We start from the raw sequence: 26122 nt of genomic DNA, 5'->3' as shown, positions 1-26122 counted from the left end.
AAGAAATCTTACTCATGAAACAGATGTCCAATCTCAGTAATTGTCTTTTCTTTTTTTGTCCATTTCCTCATTTTATTTGGGAGGGGGGAGAATAGCAAATGGGACTTTGAATACATTTATATAAAGTATCTATTAGCTTATTAAAATTGAAGACTTCTTAAAAATATTGTCTAAAAATGTGATTATAGACAAATTCACATTGTAAAGAAAATCTTTAGAAATACAGATGATTTTACATGTTACCACCAAAATAACTACAGCTAACACTTCTATATATGTTTCCAGTGTTTTTTCCAGAGTATACATCCCCCTAAATATGCATACATTTACAGTCATTTTTTAGGTATAGATATATATTAAGTATGGACTTTGGGATCAAAGTCTTTGAATTTTTATGAGTATTCTTACGAGTACACTTGCCTGCTCTGAACTGTATTGTTAATTATTCTCAATAGTAGCATTCCCTGGTTGCAGGTGTAGAGTTTATTAGTAAGTTCATGTAAAGAAGACCATCTGTGATAAACACATCTTTAAACAAATAAATGTGTTGTCTATACCAACCAAAGAATGTCTTTTCTATTGCTTTTAATTTTTTCACTTAGAATTATCTCAAGTAATTGGAATTTAAAATTCATAATGTGAAATAATTTCAGTCCTACTCCAGTATATCAAGTTCCTACAGAAGTATTCCCATGATGCTTTTATGTGGTTCTATCAGTGTTCTCTTTTGATAGTGGCATGTTGTAATAATATATAGTCAGATTTGATATTTTTCACTGTAAGACATTTTGAACTTTTTCTTACAGGGTTTCTCTGCTGGGCTATTTGCATTCTACCATGATAAAGATGGAAATCCTTTAACTTCAAGATTTGCAGATGGTCTCCCACCTTTTAACTATAGGTATTTGGGTTTTTTTATTCTTATTCTCTTTTAGGAGGATGCTAAGACTAGAACCTGAGAATTCTTATATGTTAATTTCTACAAATAATAGTGGCTTTATGGCTAGCCTAAGATTGTATATCCTATATTATTATAACAAGATAGGATATGAGGTTATTTAGCTTTACCTTTTCATTTCACAGATGAAACAACTGAGATGGAGAGAACTTAAGTGACTTACCCAAAGAGTGAAGACTCTTCTTGCCAGGCAGAGCTCTTTTCCACCACTCTGTAGTAGCTTGTATTACTTTACAGGAGAGTCAGGCCATGGGAGAGTATGGGTTGGTTATATTTTGGTTTATTAATAATTATTGTCTATACATCATATTGTTTACATGTTAACTGTAAACTGTATTTTACAGTTTTTTAAAACTATATTTTATTTCTCATGTTAGCAGTGATCTAGAAGTTCAGGGCCTAAAAGAAATAATACTAAGAAATAAAAAAAAAAATGATTAAGAATTTTATATAGACTATCAGTCACAGAACTATAACCATTTACATGGATTTATATATCTAATTTAAGAGCACATGTCCACAAAAAGACATATACATGAATGTTAATGGCAGTTTTGTTATTAATAAACAAAAAATGGAAACCACCCAAAGGTCTATCAATAGAAGAATGGATAAATAAATTGTAATTTATTCCTATAATCAAAAACTACAAGGCACTGAAAAGAACACATTATTGCTACATGTAATAACGTGAACGAATATAGTAGTTATAGGGTTGAACAAAAGAAGTCATAGTCTAGTTGTATGGAGTTTAAAAACAGTCCATGATAAAAGACAAATGAGTAATTTTACTTGAAGCTGTAGGCTATTAAATGCTGTGCAAGTTGAATAGATTGAGAAGGCACATAAAGAAACCTCAGGGTATTGACACTATTCCATAATGAGAGTAGTGAGTGGTAAACAGATATAGAATAAAAAATTAATTCTCATATGAAGATCTCCATTTAGGTAGCTTATTGTTCAGTTGCTCAGTTGTGTCTGCTTTGTGACCCCATAAACTGAAAAGCACACCAGGCTTTTCTGTCCTTCACTGTCTTCCTAAGTTTGCTCAAACTCAGTGTCCATTGAGTCAGTGATGCCATCCAGCCATCTCATCCTCTCTCATCTCCTTCTCTTCTCACTTCTAGGTAGCTGGAAGTGCATAATTATTAAAAACAGATAATACTTTATTCATCATAGTACTTTTTTAGATTACATGTTAAACAACAAAATTGTTAGAAACAAAATTATAATGTAGAAATAGATGTTTTACTTCCTAGATTGTATTTGTTTGGATGGCTGGTTGGCATCACCGACTCAATGGACGTGAGTTTGAGTGAACTCCAGGAGTTGGTGATGGACAGGGAGGCCTGGCGTGCTGCAGTTCATGGGGGTCACAAAGAGTCAGACACGACTGAGCGACTGAACTGAACTGATGGAAGAAGTCTGGTCTTTCCTAAGAATTGTGGTCTTTATGGGAAACACATAAATAGTGAGAGTGGGACCATCTATGTAGTGATAAGGAGGAGAGAGATACCCATACATAAGAACCATTATTAAGCTGATAATTGCAGTGCTTTCTTACATTTTGGATATTCCTTAAAAGCAGAAAATCTTACAGTATAAATGGAGATAACAGAGTAATAAGAAATTCAGATGGTAGACATAGAAAGAGTTGGATTTGGCCCTCACCTTTTTATTTGGAGAAACCATTAATCTTAAAATGTGAATGGTGAAGAGAATATTGGGATTATTAATACAGTAAACACTGTTTCTTTTCCTTTTGGCTTTGTTCACTATTTATATTTAAACATTGCCTTGCTGTGGAAAAAGAAAAGGAATTAAGAATAATCTTTCTAAGGCATGAGTAGACGAACAGATATACAGCAAATAAAACAAAGGATTAATAAGTAATGGTTATTGTGTATACAGTATTTACCATATAATTCTTTGAATAATATATAAAATCTTCATAAAATAATGGTGGGAAAACTAATTTCTTTATATTCTGTTTTATTGTTGAGAATGAGAGATTCATAGGGTCAGTGGTAGAAGTAATCTAGGAAAAAGCCAGAAAATAACAGTGCGGGTTATAGGCAAAAGTGAAAATTGATGACCATTATAGTTTTCTATAATAAATATAACACTTTTGTGGTAGTACTTTTATTTGTGCAAGATAGATTTTCCAAGATGAGATTGTTTTCTCCCATTTACTTATTTTTTTATCATATTTTTGCCTTGCAGAAAAGTTTTTAAATTTTATATTATTAAATTTACCTATTTTCTTGCTTAAGAAAGTTTCTTCTGCTCTAAAAGATTATAAAAATATTCTAAATTTTTTTCTGGTAAATTTATTATTTGAATTTTTATGTTCATAGTTTTAATCCATTTAGAATTTATTTTTGCTTCATGTATTTTGGGGTTCTTTTGTAAGGTATATACATGTTTATTATGTCTTCTTGGTGGACTGACCCTGTATTCATTATAAAATGTCTCTAGTGACAATTTTGTCTGACATTAGTATAAATGTTCCAGCTCTTTTTTTGAGTACTATTTGCATGATACATGTTTTTAATCCTTTTATATTCAACCTATTTGTATCCTTGAGTGTGAACTGTGTATCTTGTAGGCATAGTTGAAACTTTTTTTTTTTTTTTAATACATTCTGCCAGTTAACCCTGTTTCGCTCCCTCTGGCTGCCAGGTTGCTGGTTTTCACCATGACTGTGGGTTGTTGGTTTTCAAGGCTGCTATAGAGCTGGAGAGAGGGCATTGGGAAACCGCCACAAAGCTTGCTGTTTTTACTTAAACTCATCCATTTTTCTTAAATAAGTTCTTTCTGGATTGCTGTAAGCCTTTGGTTAATTTCCAGAGTTCTGAAAAAAATTCGTTTGGCTAATTTTGATACTTTGCTCATTGCTTTCATGAAGTTCAGTAGTCCTTATTCTGCCATTTTTACTGACATTTGTCTGGAATTTATTTCTGTATATGGAGTAAAATAGGGATTTTATCCCTAAAATAGGGATTTAATTTTTTCTTGTTGGATAACCAATTATAAAAAATATAATTTTCTTTACAACACAATTGTTAAGTAAATTATACTTTCTCACTAAGTTAAAGGGCTTCCCCAGTGGCTCAGCAGTAAAGAATCTGCTTGCAATGCAGGAGACACAGGTTCAATGCCTGGGTTGGGAAAATCCTCTAGAGAAGGAAATAGCAACCCACTCTAGTATTCTTGCCTGGGAAATCTCATGGACAGAGGAACTTATCCTCTCATGACAGAGGCTACAGTCCATGGGGTTGCAAAGATTCAGATACAATTTAGTAACTAAACAACAATAGCAAAATTAAGTTAAAATGTCACCTTCTGTTAAGTCTTGTTATATACAGTACTTAGATCTCTCTCTAGACATGCTTTTGTTTTATGCAGTAAATTTATTAAGAGGAAATAATTCACTGTCATCTTAGCCCAGTATTAGCTATTTGAATTTGAGCAGGTTACTTCATCTCTCTAAGCTTCTGTCTCTCTGTCTGCAAAGTAGTGATGATAATCTCTTAAAGTTACTGAAAAGATTAAATTAAAAAATGCTATCAAGCCTTTGCTTGTACTTGGTGTCAGATACAAGGTCAGATATTTTAATTTCATATTGATATTCATAAACACTTCTACATTTAAAGTGACAAATTTGCAAGAAGGACTGTATTTTTATTCTTTAATTGCAGTCTTGGATTATATCAATGGAGTGATAAAGTAGTTCGAAAAGCGGAGAGATTATGGGACATTCGTGATAATAAGAGAGTTCCTCACACTGTTAATCTTCTAGTAACACCTCGTGTTGTCGTGAGTATTACTGAGCTTCATGTCTCATGAGCCATCTGCTCTTCTCGTTCGTTATGGTCCTTTCTTTACTAATCATTATTGTTTAAGAACTAATGATTAAATTTCAAAGCTTGTAGTAGGAAACAGGGGCTTCCCTGGTGGCTCAGAGGTTAAAGGGTCTGCTGGCAATGCGAGAGACCTGGGTTTGATCCCTGGGGCGGGAAGATCCCCTGGAGAAGGAAATGGCAACCCACTCCAGTATTCTTGCCTGGAGAATCCCATGAGAAAAGAAAATGGTGGGCTACAGTCCACCGGGTCACAAAGAGTCGGACACGACTGAGCGAGCGACTTAACTTAGTAGGAAACGTAAAGGCAGTACAGTAAAGCTGCAGGCCAAGAGATATCTGAGGAAGAAAAATTTAGCAATGACTTAACGGCTCCATTCTACCCACTGCTTTAAGTTGTTACACCAGTGCTCCGTTGTGATACCCCTTAGAATCACTTGTACTGTTTGCATAATTGCTGGTCATTTCATTTGGAATCAGTTTTATTCAGGAGGGTCTCCAGAGGAACAGAAGCAACAGGATGTGTTTGTTGAGAGAGAAAGAGATGAAGAGATTTATTTTAAGGAGTGGCTGATGTAGTTATGGAGGTTTATTAGAGAGTCTAAAATCTGATGAGGTAGGCTGGCAAGCTGAAGAAATAGGGAAGAGTTGCAGTTTGAATCCAAAGACTGGCAAAATTCCTTCTTGCTCAGAGGTGAAGTCAGTCTTTGTTCTATGAAGACCTTCAACTGACTGGCCTATTTATGTTACAGAAAGTGATCAGCTTTACTTAAAGTCCACTAATTGAAATGTTAATCTCGTCTAAAAACACCTTCACAGAAACATTCAGAATAATGTTAGATCAAATATGTGGGCACTTTGCCCCAGCTTGGTTGATACATAAAATTAATCATCTCACTCGCTTATTTAATGACAGAAACCTGTTCTCCCTACCCGCTCTCTTAACTACATACAGCTCTTTCTGACCTCTGAACTTTTGTGCTGCTCTCGGAATACCGCACATCCCTGTACTTCATACTCTTAACTGTGATGTACAGATGAAACCAAAAGAACAAAATTGTTTTCTAATGAACAACTTATTTTTCTCAACAAAGACTATGTCCATAATATGAGCAGTTTATACCTATGTTAAAATCATTGTTGACACAAAAGTTACAAGTGGCAATCATACCAGTCTTTAACTTTTTAAATATATGACTTAAAGCCAAAATCTTCAAATGGAGGAAAAAATAATAAGATAATAGTAGTTCAATAGCAAAGAAAAGTGCGACGGTGTCAAAATATTTAATTATATTAAAAGCTATATTTTTAAAAGACATTCTGTCTTTTAATCAAAGTAATTCCTTAGTGGCTACTTTATCTTATCCAGTGTGATAAGGAATTTGCCATTATGTTGTACTTTTGTGGGTTTATTTATTTATTTATTTTCTGATTCTTAGGATGAAGCACGAAAACACTTTAACTGTCCAATTCTTGAGGGAATGGAACTTGAAAATCAAGGTGGTATGGGCACTGAGCTCAACCATTGGGAAAAGCGGTTATTAGAGGTCAGTTTATTTGAAAATGTTACTAGACATATTTTTTCTTTAAAAAAATAGACAGATACACTAACGTAGTTTTTTTTTTTTTTAAATAGGTTCATGCATTTATGCAGCTTTTTCCATTTAACCATATACTTTCCAAGGAATTACAGATGCTTCTGCTGTAATACAGTGTATGCTTTCCTAAGCAATCTCTTTCTTCAAAATAAAAAATAACAGTTTGTGGGAAACACAAATACCAAGTCATTAACAAAAGCAATAAGTCATAATAAAAGTACTAGCTCAGTCTAAAAACACATTGTATTTCCAATAAATAAGCTTCTATATTTATTTACTTGAGTATTTCTTTTACCTTAAACAACAGCAAAAAGCAATGGGGGATAGATGGGAGACTATAAAGCTAAATAATGGGGACAAGAGTAAAATGTAAAAAGAGTAAAGTGTACAAAAACAGTGCAACAAGTACTTCTAAGAGCCTCTGGCCCTACTGAGCCAATTGGAAGAGCATGGAACTTCATGCACAGCACAGCATTCCTCTGTTGCTGTGTTCAGGTGTCTTAGTGTATTTTGGTTTTTTGTTTGTTTTTTAATTTTTATCTTATATTGGAACAGAGTTGACTAACAGTGCTGTGTTAGTTTCAGATATACAGCAAAGTGATTCATTTAGCTGCTGTTGCTCCACTGCATAAAACATTAAAATCCAGGAGAAATCATTATGAACCAACATGAGTCCATCTTATACTGATGTGATTCCCTTATTTGCTAGTCTCATATGAGCTCATTCACATTACAGAAGTACATCCATTAGTAGAATATACTTTATACTTGGATCTATTTATTTTTAAATAGCTACATAGTGTTATATGTGGAGAAGGAAATGGCAACCCACTCCAGTATTCTTGCCTGAAGAATCCCATGGACAGAGGAGGCTGGAGGGCTACAGTCCCTGGGGTCACAAGAGTCGGACATGACTTAGTGACTAAACCACCATAGTGTTATATGAATGTGACAATAATCCTATGTCAGTGAATAATTATGTTTTAAATGTTTTATCTTAAAAATGTTATAATGAGTGATTTATTTATATCTTCAGTGCCCTACAGGAGTGGCATTCCAGTGTGTTCTTAGGTTCAAAAAACAGTCAGTCAAACCTGTGAACCCTAAACAGGTCACATTCAAAAAATACTAGAAGGATACAAGAGAGAAAGTACAGTATGCCAGCATGGCAGTCAGGCATTTCTCTTGTGCTCTGCACAGTAATCTAGGCTATCATCCATGCCTCTTCCCCTCTCTCTCTGGCTCAAACACAATAAGCACAAGACCGTAACAGGTGTACAAGAACCAGCCTGGTTTAGAAGTACCATGTTACAAATAAGGATCGGCATTGTTTTTTTTAACAGTTTCATAGACTTAACTTCCAGATACCTGTAAGGGACATACCCGTAAGACTCACTGCACACAGAGAAGTCCCAAACTGTGGCTAACCAACAGGTATTCATGTTCATCTACAATAATCCCAAGTCCAGAAGCATATCTTAAGTCCTGTTGCCTAGTAACACAGTTGACATTCCACCTTATTAGGTTTTCAGGGGCACAGAACTAGAAAGTTAATGCAAGATCAGATCTGTTTATGTAGAAAGAAGAATGGAATTTCTGGATCAAAGGAAGTTTGAGCAAACTCCAGGAGATAGTGAAGGGACAGGGAAGCTTGACATGCTGTAGTCCATGGAGTTGCAAGGAGTCAGACACAACTTAGCGACTGAATGACAAATATACATTTTTTAGAGGTCTGTTTAAATGAGTAAACGGTTGCAGTTTACATACATCATGATCCTAGTTAGCAAAATTATGAAAAGAATGAAATTAGTGCTTGTACTGACGTTATCTGGGTGACCGTGAAGTAACAGTGATAGAAACTTACGGAAGACATGTACACTTTTATCTCACGTGGGAATTTCAGTTTCTTTATATTCCTTAAGCGTTCTTTCTCAAGTGATTCTCTTTAGAAAGCTACAGATGGGCCAGAAATGAAAATTTACTTACTTTTCAACAGAAGACTTGAAAGTAGTAATTTTACTAGTTTCATTAACTGCTGCCTTTCCTCTGAAATCAACTTTGTGTTCTTGAGCTGTGTTTTAAAAAGATGAAATTAAAGTACTTGAAATGGCAATCCAACGTTCAACATAAAGATTAACAAAATATGGGAATTCCCTGGAAGTCCAGTAGTTAGGACTCCATGCTTTTGCTGCCAAGAACATGGGTTCAGTTCCTGATCTGAGAACTAAGATACCTCAAGCCATGCAGCACACCCCCTACCCAAAAAAGAAGAAGAATCAGCATCCCAAAATACAATGTACTTTCATAAGTGACAGTGATGTCCGACTCTTAGGGACCCCATGGACTGCAGCCTACCAGGCTCCCCATCCATGGAATTTTCCAGGCAAGAGTACTGGAGTGGGGTGCCATTGCCTTCTCCAAGTGACAGTGAAGTCCTTACCATTAGGTGACCTCCTGGTAGGAATTTTATTATATACTAATTAAGACATTGGGTAGACAGTAGACCTTGATGATATTTTGTATCCCTCAGGCAACTCCTTTGACCCTATGATTTTGTGATACTTGTTTTTCATATTAGTATATATTTTTCTGATCACAGAGTATAAAAAGTTGGTTATAAAAGCATTTTCAATTGTAATTCAAGCAAGTATTCCATTCTCCTCTCCATTATCTGGGCATCTGTCTCAAACACCAGTATTACTTTGCCTTAATAGTGTAATGTTTTTATAATATTTCTTTTTTTTTTTAAATAATATTTCTGTTTCCATATATTTATCTTCATTTTCATCACAGAGTTCTAAATGCTAGTTATCTGTCATTACAGGGAAATTGTACACAATATAGATATTTGAGGGAGAGAGTAGATTTTGCTTTAAGCTTCAGTCTGTCATCTTAAAGAAAGCTTGTATATTTTACTATTTTAAATCAACATTTTGTCAGTCTCTCACACCTTCAACGTTTTGCCTGTACATCAAAGCAATCACGGAAATTATTGGGAATTGCAAGGAATCCAGTCTTCTAATTAAAATCTGTTGGTGATTTTCAGAATGAAGCAATGACTGGTTCTCATACCCAGAACCGAGTCCTCTCTCGAATCACTCTGGCATTAATGGAGGACACTGGGTAAGACAGCTGTGAGAATTTTACATGAATTGTTTATTAAAATGAAATGAATATTAAGATTACTATTAAGATGAAAAGAATATTAACTTAAGCAAATATATTTTACACTGAAGATAAATATACCTGTGTTTGGTTTTTTTTTAAATATACCTGTTGTAAAATTTTTTTTCAGTTAGCTATCCATTACCTATATCAGCTCCATTCATTCATTCAGTAAATGTTTGAGACCCTGAGGTATGTAATAGAGTAAAACTAAATCCCTCATAAATAAATAAATGAGATTTTTTTTTAATAAATAGAGGGCATGATGATATGAAGGAAAAGCTTATATAAACAGTATTTTTAATTACAAGTGAAATTGATTTATGTAGAGATTCCTGGTTTTTAAGGCAGTAGAACTTTCTTATAAAGCAACAGAATACTGTTTTAAAATGAGTCCAGTGGGAATCTTTTTCTTTGTGGGCTCTTGGGTTTATTTTGATGAGTCTCAGTTTTGATAGCTTCCTTGCTCTTTAGTATGGCAAGATGTACCAGACTGATTTGCCCATGCTCTGTATTCTAGATCTGGCATCAGCCAATCTTCCAAGGAGCACAGGAATGCTCCTTTTGATTAAGAATAGCTTTTGGAAATCACAATTAGGGACTCCGTTAATTTCTACTGGGTTGTCCTTGTTTCTTACAGTTTTCAGTGGACCAAGTAGGGCAATTCATATTTTTGAAAAGAAAAAAAATGCTGGATTCCTTTTAGCGCTATTATCACTCTTTCCCATTTATCCCTTAATAAGCAATGACCAACAGAAGGGGTCCTGCTGCTCTGTTTTTCTAGCCCTTCTGTAAATAATGCTGGTTTCTTTAAGATACAGGTAGGATGCAGAAGCATCTTGGAGTGTATGAATCACTAGGGAAATCATGGCACTGGTTAATTTTAAAACATTTCTTCCATTTTCTGATGCAACAGAATTCCAGTTTTTCTCTCATTCTCTCTGTTTCGTTGCCTTTTATACTCCTTGTCCCACACCTTAAACATTTTCTCCTCTGTGACTTATATCATCTTTGAAAGTTACAATGGAAACATGATGTGGTTTAGTGTTTTTCAAATATAAAAGCACCCTCAAGTATTCATGTTTCCCTCAAGACTAAAGGTTCCAAGTCCCTGCTGCAGTGATCCTGTGCAGCTGGGACTTTGGTTGTAAATGTTCATCTGTGGGGATGGTCACTAAAAGCCTTTTTGAGGTCCTAGTTTGCTCATTGTTAAGATTTATAATTGATACGCTGGAGTTGTTTTTTAAGTGACAGTAATATAAAGTGCTTTGTTTGGGTTATTTCCACAGCTGGTATAAAGCTAATTACAGCATGGCTGAGAAATTAGACTGGGGCCGAGGAATGGGCTGTGACTTTGTCAGGAGGAGCTGTAAATTCTGGATTGATCAGCAGAGACAAAAGTAAGGATGCATTTCCTCTTATTGTCTTTGCTAACAGTTTACTTCTGATTTTGTTCTGTATCCAGTGTCCCTGTTTTCAAAATGTGGTGTGAACCGTTTAATTTCAAAATGTGTAGAAACCATCCATGGTTCCTTTTTTAAAAAAAAATTTGGCTATGTTGGTGTTTTGTTGCTGCACTAGGGCTTTCTCTAGTTGCAGCAAGCAGGGGCTACTCTCTAGTTACGGCAGGCAGGGGCTACTCTTCGGATCCAGTGCATGGACTTCTCATTGTAATGGCTTCTCTTATTGCGGAGCACGGCTCTAGTGCGTGGGCTTCGGTAGGTGTGGCGCGTGGGCTTAGTTGCTCTGCAGCATGTGGGATCTTCCTGGAACAGGGATTGAACCCATGTCTCCATTGGCAGGTGGATTATTTACTACTGAGCCACCAGGGAAGCCCTAATAGGGCTTTTGTGAAGCAAAATTTTTTAATTTTGATTAATTTAAAATGATCAGTTTGTCCTTTTATAAGTCATACCAGCGCCTGATTCCTGACTTCAGATTCTGATTCGGTTGGTATGGGGTGCAAGGTGGGCATGGAGGTTTTAAAAGTTTCTCTAGATGATTCTGATGTGCAGCAAAATTTGGGAACAACAACACTAGCAGATCAGGTTGTTGTACTGGAGTTAACTAACTGTCCCAAAAGTAGCTGCAGTGTTTCATGTTACTGCTTATGAACAGCTTTCCTCATAGCAGGCTTTTAACTCAGACCTCAAACTCCTTAGTAGAAACTCTGAGTGATTAAAACTGCTTTGAGACCTAGCCCAGATGAGAAGAGTAAGACTAACATCTTCAACAGAAGAAGTGCTTGTTACCAGGTATTTCTCTAATGGGCAAGGCACTGACCTTGGAGAGAGAAGTTTAAGTCCCATCACCATCCCTCATCAGCTATATGATCCTGGACAAGCTAAATGTCTCAAACTATTTATTTATCAGTGAAATGAAAATACTAGTTCTACTTTGGAGGGTTTCTTTAGGAATAATGATATTGTATACTAGAATGCGGTCCACTGGAGAAGGGAATGGCAAACCACTTCAGTATTCTTGCCTTGAGAACCCCATGAACAGTATGAAAAGGCAAAAAGATAGGACACTGAAAGATGAACTCCCAGGTTGGTAGGTGCCCAATATGATACTGGAGATCAGTGGAGAAATAACTTCAGAAAGAATGAAAGAATGGTGCATGAGATGGTTGGATGGCATCACTGACTCAATGGACATGAGTTTGGGTAGGCTCTGGGAGTTGGTGTTGGACAGGGAGGCCTGGCGTGCTGTGGTTCATGGGGATGCAAAGAGTCAGACACGACTGAGCAACTGAACTGAACTGAGCTGATATTATTTGAAAGTTCTATTAATCATAAAATGCTGGACTTGTGTGGTAGCCCTTGTTCACAGCAATTAGAGAAAGTCTGCATGCAGTAATGAAGACCCAGTGCAACCAAAAATTTTTAAAAATCAATTAATTAAAAAAGAATGTTAAAAGCATTGAAATTGTAACAGAAAAGACAAACTCTAAAATAGACTTCTAATATCTTCTTTAGAGTTTGATACCATGGTATTTTTATCTTTGTCTGCAGGAGACAGATGCTGAACCCTTACTGTAACACACTCAGAAGTAATCCATTGCAGTTAACTTGCAGACAGGACCAGAGAGCAGTTGCAGTGTGCAATTTGCAGAAGTTTCCAAAACCTTTACCTCAGGAATACCAGGTAACACTTGTTTGGGGCACAGTTTCAGGAGTAAACCTTTTAAAAAGAAGTCTCCATTTTGAATTGGAAGAGTGAATTAAGCTCTTAAGTTTTCAATTTGTCAGGCTCCATTTGTTTTCTGTAAGTTAGAAAAAACTGAAGTTTTACATTTCTTTATAAACTGTGTTAATTGATAGCAATTAACTGATATCTAGCAGTGCCTAGTAGTAGTGGTAAGAGACATTTAGAATATTTATTTTAATGTATTTTTTAAACTATTTCTTTTTGTTTCAAAAGTCTTCATCTTTATATTAAAAAAAAACAAGGTTCTTTGAAGAAAGGAACTGACTGGGAAGACAAATATATCGCTTATATGCAGGATCTTTAAAAAAAATGATACAACTAAACTTACTTTAAAGTTTATAACTAAACTTTATTTTAAACAGATACAGACTCGGACTTAGAGAACGAACTTATGATTACCAGGGAGGAAGGGTGAGAGGAGGGATAGATTGGGAGTTTGGAACTGACATGTACACACTGATATATTTAAAGTAGATAAACAATAAGGTTAGATAGTATCACTGACTCAGTGGACATGAATTGAGCCAACTCTGGGAGGTAGTGGAGAACAGAGGAGCCTGGCATGCTGCAGTCCATGGGGTCGTAAAGGGTCAGACCCGTCTTAGCGACTGAACAACAGCAACCAATAAGGACCTACTGTATAGGACAGGGAGCTCTGCTCAGTACTCTGTAATAACCTACATGGGAAAAGAATTTGAAAAAGAATAGATACTTTATATGTATAACTGAATCACTGTGCTGCACACCTGAAACTAACACAACATTGATCAACTACACTCCAATATAAAATAAAAATATTTTTTAAAAAGAAAAAAGTAACTGAAGTACTCTAATCCAGTTAATTAGAAGGCTTGGAATTTCTGCTCTACACAAGTTTGCCTAATGGTATCTAAAAGGTGAAGGCAGTGGTCCCACATGTTCAGTCTGAATCTCTGATGTAGGCTTTAAGCTTTTTGTTGAAGTGGCTATTTCTAAAAAAGCTTTAACACTGCCTGCCATTGACAAAGGAGCCACAAGTCAGAAATTATCTCAGAAGTGAGTTTAAAGTGATTGCTTCTAAATTTTGAGCTTCCTACCTGTTTATAACCCCATTGAGTGCTTTAGACACTGTAAGGCAGTGACTATATATATATTTCTGCACTTAGTACTGTACTTCAGTGAGTTGGTATGAAGTGTGAAATCTTTAAAATTTTTCTGGTACCTTGTTCCTTTGGTATTTCCAAATATTATATATTATCTCATTGATTTTCTCATGGGTTTTTCAAATTTGTCAAAACAACATATAAATTAAGTCTCCTAAAAACATTTGAAGTACATTGTATTTAAAACATCTTAATTTTATGAATTAGTTTTATGTTTTGTCAGCTCTTAAAACTCTTTCTATGTATCCTTTTAAGACATTAATCAAATTTGTCATCTAATAAAAACTTAACTTAGACTAATTTACTTACCTTGCTTATTTCTAAAACTACTACAACCTTGAAATACCACAAATAACACAAAAATTAGTCTTTTTGTGTTTACTCTGTATGAAAAAAATAGATTAATATCTCCTTTGTATTATATAGCATTAGAGGGATGCTATAAATTGCCTGTGGGCTTCATATTGATTTTATAGAATGTTTCTTACTCTCCTGCCTTCCTAATATATTTTTCTTTGTAGTACTTTGATGAACTCACTGGAGTACCTGCAGAAGATCTGCCTTATTACGGTGGTTCAGTAGAAATTGCTGACTACTGCCCTTTCAGTCAGGAATTCAGTTGGCACTTAAGTGGTGAATATCAGCGCAGCTCAGATTGTAGAGTACTGGAAAATCAACCAGGTCAGTAGTTTAGTGAAGTTAAATGTTATATACATATTGAAAGTATATATAAGCAATATAAAATAGTGTATATCAACAATATAAAATAGACCCCAGAGCCAGATTGTCGGAGTTTATTTTGTGATTCCACTGCCATCTACCTGTTTGAAGTAACTTCACTGCACCTTAGTTTTCTCCTGTGTGCAAAGGAGATAATACTTGTCCCATAGAGTTGTGAGAATTAAATGAATTAATATAGTTCAGTGCTTAGAATTATGACACATAGAAAGAATTGTTAGCTATTAGATACACTTGCACATTTGTGTATATGCTACCATAGTGATACCTTATATTTGCATGACATTTTTCTCATTTGCAAAGCACTTTGATTTTAATCATTTCATTTTATTCTTCTAAAAACCTGATAAGAGACATAGAGAAGATACTATGATTGAATTTCACAGATGAGGGAAGAGATATACTAAGTAATATCGCTAATTGATGTCAGTGCGAGATCTTCCAATGCAGAACTCTTTTTATTATATCATATTAGGTATCCTATTTTTTCCTCTCCTGAGGAGTGTGCATTTTATGTTACTTAGACATAACGTGTCATTCTGCAGATATCAGAATAATACTGTTGTCCCATAAGTAGTAAGATGTGTTGCCATCTTATTTATTCTCTGTTAGTATATATAAATGATCAGGTCATCAAGGAAGTAAACTGTATGGCATTTTTTAGGAAATGGTCACTGTGTGCTTTGAAGACTTTAAAATACTCATAAATAAAATAAATATAAAATTCTGTTTTATTTTATATTTTTTTTCTTAGCTTATACAATTAAGATTTTTAAAAACTGATATAAAATAAAGTTTTATCTCTATAATATTTCAAAATGGACTAATTGAACCATCTATTTTCAAAAGATGAAACTTGTTTTAAGTGTAGAGAGAGAAAATTATTCCTAGGCTTTTTTTCTCTTTTTTTAAAAATTCCTAGGCTTTAAGGAAGGACTCCACCCCTTTGTCCATTAGCCATTTAGAGGTCATTTAGTCTACCCCATAACTTTGTGGGTTTGTGCTTAGTCTAAGACTAGATCAGCCTATCATTTATTGACTTCCAGGAGATGGCACAAGTTGAAAATACAGGAACATATTGCAAAAGTAATAGCACTCCCCAAAAAAATCTTCATTATTTAAATCATTGGCCTCATCTTATCATGGGTCACTTGGGAAGTGACTCCTAATTTAGACCACCACTGAAGGTGATTCTTAGTGCCATTTCCTCTGTATATTTAACTTCAGTGCTCTAGGCCCAGTTTTATCTCTTGTTTCTGATAGAATAGTTTTCTCCTAATTCCTTTATTGAGAATCCAGTTTGAGTTTGGAATTTCCTCTTTCTTTTAATTTTTTTAATTGACAATTTCCATGAAACATGTTTGATTTTTAAAGCAACTTTTAATCATAAGAGTGTAGCCCATCAGGCTTCTCTGTCCATAGGATTTTCCAGACAAGAATGCTGGAGTAGGTTGCCATTTCCTTCTCCAGGGGAGTCTTCCCAACCCAGGGTGAACCCAAGTCTTCTGCATTGGCAGGCGGGTTCTTTACCAGTTGAACTACCAGGGAATCCCAACACTAACGAAACACGTGTGATTTTTAAAAGCAACTTTTAATCATTAGAGTAGAATACTTCAGTTTCTTATTCTTTGAGTCCAAAGTCAATTTTTAATAAAGAAAACTTCTCTGGTTTGCTTCAGACCTTTTTAAAAACTATGGTGCTGAAAAGTATGGGCCTCATTCAGTTTGTCTAATTCAGAAATCAGCATTTGTCATGGAAAAATGTGAAAGGAAGCTGAGTTACCCGGACTGGGGGAGTGGATGCTATCAGGTAAACCATATGATTGTTAATAATTATACCAAATACTATATAATTGTATCTCATTATATGGCTTTTATATTTTCAAATATATTTTGTATCTTTTATTTCTGCTGTTTACTACTTTAGCTTATTTATTGTAACTATTAGTTTGGATGTTTTTGTTTTGTCAAAATATTGTCATTTCTTTGAGAGAATTTGCCTTTTTCTGTTTGTTTAAGTTACGCAGTTACTGTATATCAACATGTTTTATAATAATTTTGCTTTTGGGCATATATCCTAAGGAAATATTAGGGAATATGTAATTTTGCTCTTAAAAAACTACTTTGTAGTGGAAAAAGACTATAATCTTGTAAAATCTGAAGAAGGCATGTATTTAAGAATTAATAAATCAACTACTGGTTTTCAGTAGATTTTTTTCTTTGAAATTAGAAATCCAAAGAGAGCAAACTACTATTTTCTTGATTTATTATCTGCCTGTCTAGTATTAAATGACTATACTACCGTAGAACTTACTGAGATGCAGGCATTCTGTAATTTAGGAGCATCCAACCTAATGAATGGAGAAGGCAATGGCACCCCACTCCAGAACTCTTGCCTGGAAAATCCCACAGACAGAGAAGCCTGGTAGGCTGCAGTCCATGGGGTCGCTGGGAGTCGGACACGACTGAGCAACTTCACTTTCACTTTTCACTTTCATGCATTGGAGAAGGAAATGGCAACCCACTCCAGTGTTCTTGCCTGGAGAATCCCAGGGATGGGGGAGCCTGGTGGGCTGCCGTCTATGGGGTCGCACAGAGTCGGACATGACTGAAGCGACTTAGCAGCAGTAGCAGCAACCTAATGAATATTTTATACTCTACTAATGGATGTCAGGGAACAGAGTGTGATCCTGAAAACTGAAAAATAAAAATTCATTGTGCCATTTCACCTACAAGAGCTAAGTGGACTAATGTATCTGGCAATTTAACTTTTTATTTTTAAAGTTTCTTTAAAATTAACTTTTTTGGTAACTGCTTTATTGAGGTATAATTCACACACCACATATAATTCATGTAAAATAATCTTTGAAACCTTACAAAAAATAATTTAAAATAAACACATTCAAGTTACAATCTGACAACTATAATCCAGCAACCATTTTCTGATAAATTCATTCTATTAAAGATTTATGTATTGCTTAAATACATAATTTTTATCTAGTTGTAATCATAATACATAGTTTTGTTTTAGTGTTTTTACTTAGTACTTTTTATATAGGCCAAAATACCTTTGCCAAGTTTTTTCCAATAATAATACTTACTATTCTTCATAGCTATAGAACATTGCATCATTTTAAAGTATCATAATTAGGGAAATCATTTTCCTTTTAGATATTGAGTTAATTTTCACTTTTCACTATGTAAAAATGCTTTTAAAGTATATTTACATGCTTTACCTTATTAAAATTAATTTTTTGAAATAAATTCACCTAAGTGAGAATATTAGGTTAAAGGGGATAAAGCTGGAACAGTGTGAACCTTAATAGGAGAATGACCTTTTCAGCCTATTTCAGTGTATTCTCTACACCACCACCACCACAAAGGGATTATGTATCATCTACAAAGATTAAATGTACTTGGCTTCCCTGTAGTACCTCGTGTTGTCAGTTAATTTTGCTAATTTAACCAGTTATATAGGAAAATGTGTATGATTTCTAAACAATTAGCTGTTTTGTTTTTTGTTCTTTTTTTTTACACTGACAGAGAAGTTACAAGAATGGTACAAAAATATGAGTCATTTAAGTGTAAATTGCTGATGTCTGCCCCTTCACTCCAAATACTTTAAAATGTATTCCATCCTCCTATGTGACTACAGTACTAAAAAAAAAAAAAAATTAGGAAATTATCATTGATATATCTAATTCTTGGACCCATTCAAGTTTTGCCTATTGTCCAAGTAATGTCCTTTTAGTAATAGGATCTGGACTAATTTAACTACTATTAAGTAGTTGTCACATCTCTGTTCCCTTCAATGTGGAACAGTTCCTCAGTCTTCTTGACTTTCATAACCTTGACACTTTTAAAGATTACAAACCAGTTCTTATCTAGGGTATGTCTCAATTTGGGTTTGTCCGATGTTTCCTCATGTTTAAATTCATGTATAATGTTTTGAGCAATGAAATCACAGAAGTGATGGCTGTGTGCTTTTGGTGGTGCACTCTTGATTTGTCTCTGCTGGTCATGTTAACTCGCTGGTATCTACCAGGCATCTCCACTGTCAAGCTGTTTTTCTCTTTTAGTTAATTCCCTTTTTAATTAGTAAATATTTGGGTTGGGGGGAAAGTACTATATCAGTAACATATTTGTTATACTTTCATTTTATTAATTTATACATTTAAGTCTGTATTGACTCATGGATTGCATTTTATTCAATAGCTTTTACCATTAGTATCATTGTTTGGATATTCAGCTTGCCCCAGATTTAGCCAAATGAAGCCCTTTGGATTGGTTCCTGTGTCCTTTTGGCTTGTCCTATCTTTTTAAAATATTTCCTTGCTTTCTAGCATAAGATATTTTAGGTTCATCTTCACTTTCTTTGCCCCAGCTCTGGAATCAGTCATTTCTCCAAGGAGCTCTCATTTCTTTTAGTAGAGTGAGGTATTTAGAAACTAGTCTGGGTGGTAGCTGTATTGTTATTTGCTATTGGGATATAGCTGCTCCTCAGGCCTTCTTGGAGAAGGCAATGGCACCCCATTCCAGTACTCTTGCCTGGAAAATGCCATGGACGGAGGAGCCTGGTCCAGTACTCCTGCCTGGAAAATCCCATGGACGGAGGAGCCTGGTGGGCTGTAGTCCATGGGGTCGAGAAGAGTTGGACACGACTGAGCGAATTCTCTTTCACTTTTCACTTTCATGCATTGGAGAAGGAAATGGCAACCCATTTCCAGTGTTCTTGCCTGGAGAATCCCAGGGACGGAGGAGCCTGGTGGGCTGCCGTCTATGGGGTCCCACAGAGTCGGACACAACTGATGCGACTTAGCAGCAGCAGCAGCATAATGTGAAGTCTTTTTAGAAAACAACTTTGAAGTAAATATTCATTTAAAAATTTTTTTAAGTTAGTTTTAATATGTTTGCCTTTTAAAGTTAATTTCATTAGTTACCCCTTGTATTTGAGATATGAATCCTGCCTTTAAATATGTTACCAGTTTTATTAAATAACTGTGACCATTTTCATCTCTGAGCAGAGGATCTGGGGTAGGGATAAAAATAACAAACTTTTACTCTGTTATTTCTATACTGTATGCTTTTTTTTTTTTTACAGTGAGCATATATTATTTATAAAAACTAATACAAATTTGATTTACAAAATTTAGTAACTTGTAGAAAGAGTAACATGATTCATGGCTCTTTGATAGAGATTTAAACTGAATTATAGGAGGATACTAGAATCTACAGAAATGTTATTATTGATGACTTGGCTTCCAGGGTCTGTGAATCTGCATTGTATGTAAAGCTGTGTGTTACCTGTGTTTTTCAGGAAAAGTGTCCATAGCTTTCATTGATTTTTTAAAAGGTATTAGACTCAAAGTTGAAGAACTGCTACCAGAGAGTGAAATCCTTTTAGGACGTGAATAACTTAACCCTCTTTATATGAGATTAAAATATGCCCACATCCCAAACTGTTTTTTATAGCCAACATTTTTAGTAAATTCTACTGCGTTTTCCTACAATTAAGAAAGGTTCACATACTAGAATCTTGCTGATCTGATTTTTTTTTTTTTCCAACCTTTTGAAGGTTTCTTGTTCTCCAGAAGGTCTGAAGGTTTGGGTTCAGGATACTTCATATTTGTGTAGTCGGGCCGGGCAGGTCCTCCCTGTGAGTATTCAGATGAATGGGTGGATTCATGATGGAAACCTGCTCTGCCCATCATGTTGGGACTTCTGCGAGCTCTGTCCTCCAGAAACAGATCCTCCAGCTGTTAACCTGACTCGAGCACTACCCCTGGGTAAGTAGTCTCTTTGGTTGGAGTAGAGAGGGACTTTTTTTGGAAGATGTTGAAAATTCCCCACAAGGAAGCTCTAAAACAGGTTGTGCATCTTCTCTTCTAATTGCAGTTTTATGGGAAGATCTCCTTCCCTTCATTGTTAGAAATCAAAGGTAGGTAGACTTGACACGTGGGAGAAGGCAATGGCAACTCACTCCAGTACTCTTGCCTGGCAAATCCCATGGACGGAGGAGCCTGGTAGGCTGCAGTCCATGGTGTCGTTAGGAGTCGGACACGACTGAGTGACTTCACTTTCACTTTCATGCATTGGAGGAGGAAATGGCAACCCACTCCAGTGTTCTTGCCTGGAGAATCCCAGGGACGGGGGAGCCTGGTGGGCTGCTGTCTATGGGGTCACACAGAGTCGGACACGACTGAAGTGACTTAGCAGCAGCAGCAGACTTGACACGTCACTTCAGTAAGAGCGAGAGTGAGGAAACTTTGTATGCAGAGAACCTCTGACTGGCACAAAAAATTCCCTGACAGTTATAAAAAGTTAATGTTTCAGCCATTCATTTTGAAATTAAGAGTAAAAATTCTGTTCATTGAGTACAAAAAAGCAGTTAAATATATTTTAGTTGTATTATAACTAGGTGAGATGAAAGAGTGGGAAAGACACTGGAAAATGTTCTAAGATGAGATTGACATGTCCGCAAAGAAGAGATAGGTGCAAGGAGATGCAGATATACACAGTGAGATAGAAAGACAGGCTGGCAAAGACAGTGGTTTTCACTGAAGGATATTTTACTCATTCTGTGAGACTCTGGAGAGTAGAATGGAGACTAATAAAATGAAGTTGTAGGGAGATAGATTCAGTAAAATCATTCAGAACCAGGAGAGGAATAGAAGGGACTGTCTTGAGAAGAGTGCCTTCCCTATTAATGAAGATGTGCAAACAGGCTGATGACCTGTTTCTAAGAGTTATAAAAGCAAAATTCATGAACTCTCAACGAAAGCTTTGACCTATGGTCTGTGATATTTTATTAAATGATTTATGAAATTTTATGACTTTGGTGTTGGGGAAGACTCTTAAGAGTCCCTTGGACTGCAAGGAAATCCAACCAGTCCATCCTAAAGGAGATCAGTCCTGGGTGTTCATTGGAAGGACTGATGTTGAGGCTGAAACTCCAATACTTTGGCCACCTCATGCAAAGAGCTGACTCATTGGAAAAGACCCTGATGCTGCGAAAGATTGAGGGCAGGAAGAGAAGGGGACGACAGAGGATGAGATGGTTGGATGGCATCATCAACTCAATGGACATGGGTATGGGTGGACTCTGGGAGTTGGTGATGGACAGGGAGGCCTGGCGTGCTGTGGTTCATGGGGTTGCAAAGAGTTGGACACGACTGAGAGACTGAACTGAACTGATGACGGTTTGACATTTTGAAATAGGCCATGTTTCATTTTCTCAGCTGGAGGTATTTTTTAAATGGAATTATATAGTCCTTTGTTTGTTTTGTAGTTAGGTTTTAAATAGAGGGCTACATTCACTTTACAGCTCAAAGTTTCTTTATCTCTAAAATTTAATTTTTTTTCTTTCCCACATTCTGAGCTTTATCAAGACATGGGCTACAAGTAGAGGGTGAGTTTGGGGATCTGAATACTTGTGTTAGGGGTGCTCAAGACCACCCCTAGATTTCAGGATTCTCTAGGACTCTACTTGGTACTTAGGGTGCTGTGTTGTATTTTCTATGGTACTATGTTGTGATTTCTTCCTGTTAACTAGTTCTATAAAGAAGCATGCTCAAAAAAGGATTGTTACCTCTAAATCACTACCACAATTTTGGAAAATGTATAAAATATTATAAGAATAGATGCCTTTTAGGTGTAGTTTCCATTAGTGAATATGAAAGATTTAGTTCTAAATTCTTTTTTTTAATTTATTTTTTATTGAAGGATAATTGCTTTACAGAATTTTGTTGTTTTCTGTCAAACCTCAGTTTAGTTCTAAATTCTTCCTGATCTCTTCAGATTGTAGAGGTTGTTTTGTTTCCATTTATTAAATGCTGGACCCTTTGCTGAGTGCTCTGTCTATATCCATGTATTTAATCATCACAAAACCTAATGAGGTAGGAATTATCATTTTACATGTGAGACAACTAAGGTAGAAAGAGGTTAAGTGATACATTCACTGTTACAACTAATAAGGTGCAGATCAAAACCCAGATCGGGTCGTTTCATTCATTTTGAAACACCCTCTTTGTATCTTTCCTTTGTAGAGTACTGTCACAGAAAGTGCAGTGTTTTTGAAGGATGACAAATGTTCCAGAGCCACCATTAATGTTTTAATGGTTTTAATGTTTTAGCTTGTTAAATTTTAGTACCAACAGCAGATAAACAATAGCTAGTTCATTTCTCCTCCTATTTCCTTTGGATCAAATTGAGAATGAGGGAATAAAAGGATATGTCTGTGTTATTAGAAACTCCAGGATCTATTCCTTATTCCAACTAAGACCACTCGTATCTAATGCTTTAGGCCAGAACTAATCTGGTACATGTTTCTGGGGTGATGGAGTTGTTCTATAATCTGTACTGCCCCATACAACAGTCGTTAGTCACATGTGACTATTAAACATGTGAAATGTGGCTAGTGTGACTGAGGAACTAAATATTTTTATTTTGGTTAATTTAGATAGCACATATACCTAATGGCTATGTGTATATACACATCTAACTGATTCACTTTGCTGTACAGTGCAAAGTGACACAACATTATTGTAAAGCAACTATACTCCAATAAAAATTAGTTTAAAAAAAATTTTAAGTCACCAGCAGAATGAGAAACACTTGTGTAAGCCAACCAAAGAAAGACATTTGATCAGGAAGGAAGGAGAGGTTTTATAGTAAATAGAAGACCAAAAAAAAAAAAAAAATCCTAATTGCTACCATCAAAGTGAAGAATGCTATGAAAACCAACAAAGACACAATGAGATGATCAACAAATCCAAAATCCAGTTTTTTAAAGCACCAGTAATATAGTAAAAATTCTAAAAATTTGATCAAGAGAAACATCGGCATGGTAAAAATTTTAAATAAACACATACACATAAATATACACATGCTTTGGAAATGAAAAAGAGTCGGTCCATCTCCTGAAAGCTAGAAAATGAATAAAAAAGCATAAGGGTGCTAATATTTCCATCTTAACAGGAAGCCAAGTGATAATGTGGAAAGTATATGGGACATGAATAGAGGTTTGCTTATACAGGACCTCAGACAAACTATATAAATAAGTAAGGAGAGGGAAGAAAAGAAGGTGAAACATAATGTAGGTTAAATTATCACCTTAAATGGCAGGAGTGTTTTATCTAACTTAGGAAATAGTAGTTTAAGCTTACACTTTAAAAAAAAATTAACATGTATTTAATTGGAGGCTAATTACTTTACAGTATTGTAGTGGTTTTTGCCATACATTGACATGAATCAGCCATGGGTGTACATGTGTTCTGCATCCTGAACCCCCCTCCCACCTCCCTCCCCATCCCATCCTGCAGTAACCATCAAAGATAAAACAGGGTTGGGGTTGATGGAAAGAAAATGATGTAAGACCAAGTTTTTATTATATGTCCTCTTATACTGTTTTTTTCACCCTGACACTTGAATATTTAAAAAACTAAAATAAAAATGCTATTTAATCAGTAGGACTTAAAACAATAAAGTCAAACTGGTTACATTTAACATGGTTTGACAAAGTGCCTTCTAATCTGACTTTGATTTTGCCATTAAAGAGGCAAAATAATCACATTCATCGACTGTAGCTGTAGCTCAAAGTTATGTCTTTATTGTATATAGTGTAGTCTAATGAATATTTGCTGGTATTTAGAGGCTACTTTTTATTGCATTTCACCTAAAATATGTCATTAAAAAAGAAATGCCTATTTGCAGGGCAGGAATAGAGATGCAGATGTAGAGAATGGACTTGTGCACATGGAGGGGAAAGAGAGGGTGGGACAAATTGAGAGAGTAGCATTGACATATATACCATACCATGTGTAAAATAGATGTACTTCCATATATACTACTTGGAAGCTGCTGTATAACACAGGGAACTCAGCTTGGTGCTCAGGGATGACCTACAAGGGTGGGATGGGGAGGGGTGGGAGGCTTGAGAGGGAGGGAATGTATATATACATATAACCGATTCACACTGTTGTATAGCAGAGACTAACACGACGTTGTAAAGCAATTATATGCCAATTAAAAAATCAGCGGGCTTCCCTAGTGGCTGATTGGTAAATAATCTGCCTGCAACTGCAGGGGACACAGGTCCAGGAAGATCCCACATGCCGCAGAGCAGCTAAGCCCATGTCCCGCAACTCCTGAGCCTGCACCTTAGAGCCTGTGCTTCACAACAGGAGAAACCACTCCAATGAGAAGCCCATGCACCACAACTATAATAGAGAGTAGCCTTACTCACCGCAGCTAGAGAAAAGCTCGTGCAGCAACAAAGACTCAGCACAATATATAAGTAAATTATATATATAAATAAATAAAATTATATATCTATTAAAAAATCAGCAAATGATAGTCCTCCCCCCCCGCCACAAAAAAAAGTGTGTTTATTGCAGAAAGAAAAAAGAACAGTAAAAGTTACTTTAAAATAAATTTAAATAGCACATATAGCTATCAGACATATTGGACAGTACAGAGAAGGCAATGGCACCCCACTCCAGTACTCTTGCCTGGAAAATCCCATGGATGGAGGAGCCTGGTAGGCTGCAGTCCATGGGGTCACTAGGACTCGGACACGACTGAGCGACTTCACTTTCACTTTTCACTTTTATGCATTGGAGAAGGAAATGGCAACCCACTCCAGTGTTCTTGCCTGGAGAATCCCAGGGATGGGGGAGCCTGGTGGGCTGCTGTCCATGGGGTTGCACAGAGTCAGACACGACTGAAGCGACTTAGCAGCAGCAGCAGCTCTAGGTCAGAAGTTCAAACTTGCATAAGATGCAAACTTTAGCATGCATCAAAATCATGTTAAAACACAGATTGCTAGGAATTACCCCCGAGTTTCTGATTCAGAAGATCTGGGTTGGAGTCTTGAGAATTTGCGTTTTTAACAAGTTCCCATGTGAGACTGATGTTGTTGATCCAAATGCCACACTTTGAGAAGGATTGATTTTTGTCAGCTGGTTCCATTGGGAAAGAATATAAGTTCCCCATGGTTTACCTGAATTATATACAATGAAATAATTTTTTAAAATGCTTATTTCACATTGTTTAGTTCTCAGAAAAACATCTGTAGTACCTTAACATTATCATTTTTTTAATTCTAAGATCCAGTCCTTTTTTTTCTTTTTAAGAACGTCGGACTAGAAGCTTAGTTGGTTCTTTATTGGTCAAAATGGTAGAAATGACAACTCATCCTAAAATAAAGTCAGGTTGGCCTGGTCTCTTGACTGCTAAAAATTGTTCTCCATTCTGAGAATTGTTAGGGAAAAATAGTTTTAGTTATTAGAGCAACTTATATAAATTAAAATATACTCCTACTGCCAAAAACCTGTAAAATCTTCTGCTGTTTCCAAATTAAGCCTGGGGTGATATGGATAGATGGGTGGATATTTAGAGATTGGGAAACATATGTCCTGTTTTGCCTGGGATGGTCCAGGTATGATTGTT

At 35.8% G+C, this 26122-nt stretch overlaps 1 protein-coding gene across 3 annotated transcripts in view; it reads left to right on the top strand.

The window, feature by feature from the left end:
* Positions 1-26122, top strand: part of LMLN (leishmanolysin like peptidase) — a 50820-nt gene that overhangs the window by 20175 nt on the left and 4523 nt on the right. For 2 of the 3 annotated variants that reach the window (XM_061411209.1, XM_061411218.1), the window contains 9 exons: positions 807-901; positions 4660-4777; positions 6261-6368; positions 9466-9542; positions 10874-10984; positions 12599-12731; positions 14458-14617; positions 16354-16484; positions 20250-20460. In XM_061411209.1, the coding sequence (XP_061267193.1) occupies positions 807-901; positions 4660-4777; positions 6261-6368; positions 9466-9542; positions 10874-10984; positions 12599-12731; positions 14458-14617; positions 16354-16484; positions 20250-20460 (1144 nt within the window). The remainder of the gene's footprint in view (positions 1-806; positions 902-4659; positions 4778-6260; positions 6369-9465; positions 9543-10873; positions 10985-12598; positions 12732-14457; positions 14618-16353; positions 16485-20249; positions 20461-26122) is intronic. The other variant, XM_061411225.1, reaches the window with a different exon arrangement.

The sequence above is a fragment of the Bos javanicus genome, chromosome 1 (assembly GCF_032452875.1).
Source record: "Bos javanicus breed banteng chromosome 1, ARS-OSU_banteng_1.0, whole genome shotgun sequence".
NCBI classification, from domain to species: domain Eukaryota; kingdom Metazoa; phylum Chordata; class Mammalia; order Artiodactyla; family Bovidae; genus Bos; species Bos javanicus.
Note: the sequence above shows the minus strand (reverse complement) of the source record. Positions and strands in the feature narration are given on the sequence as shown.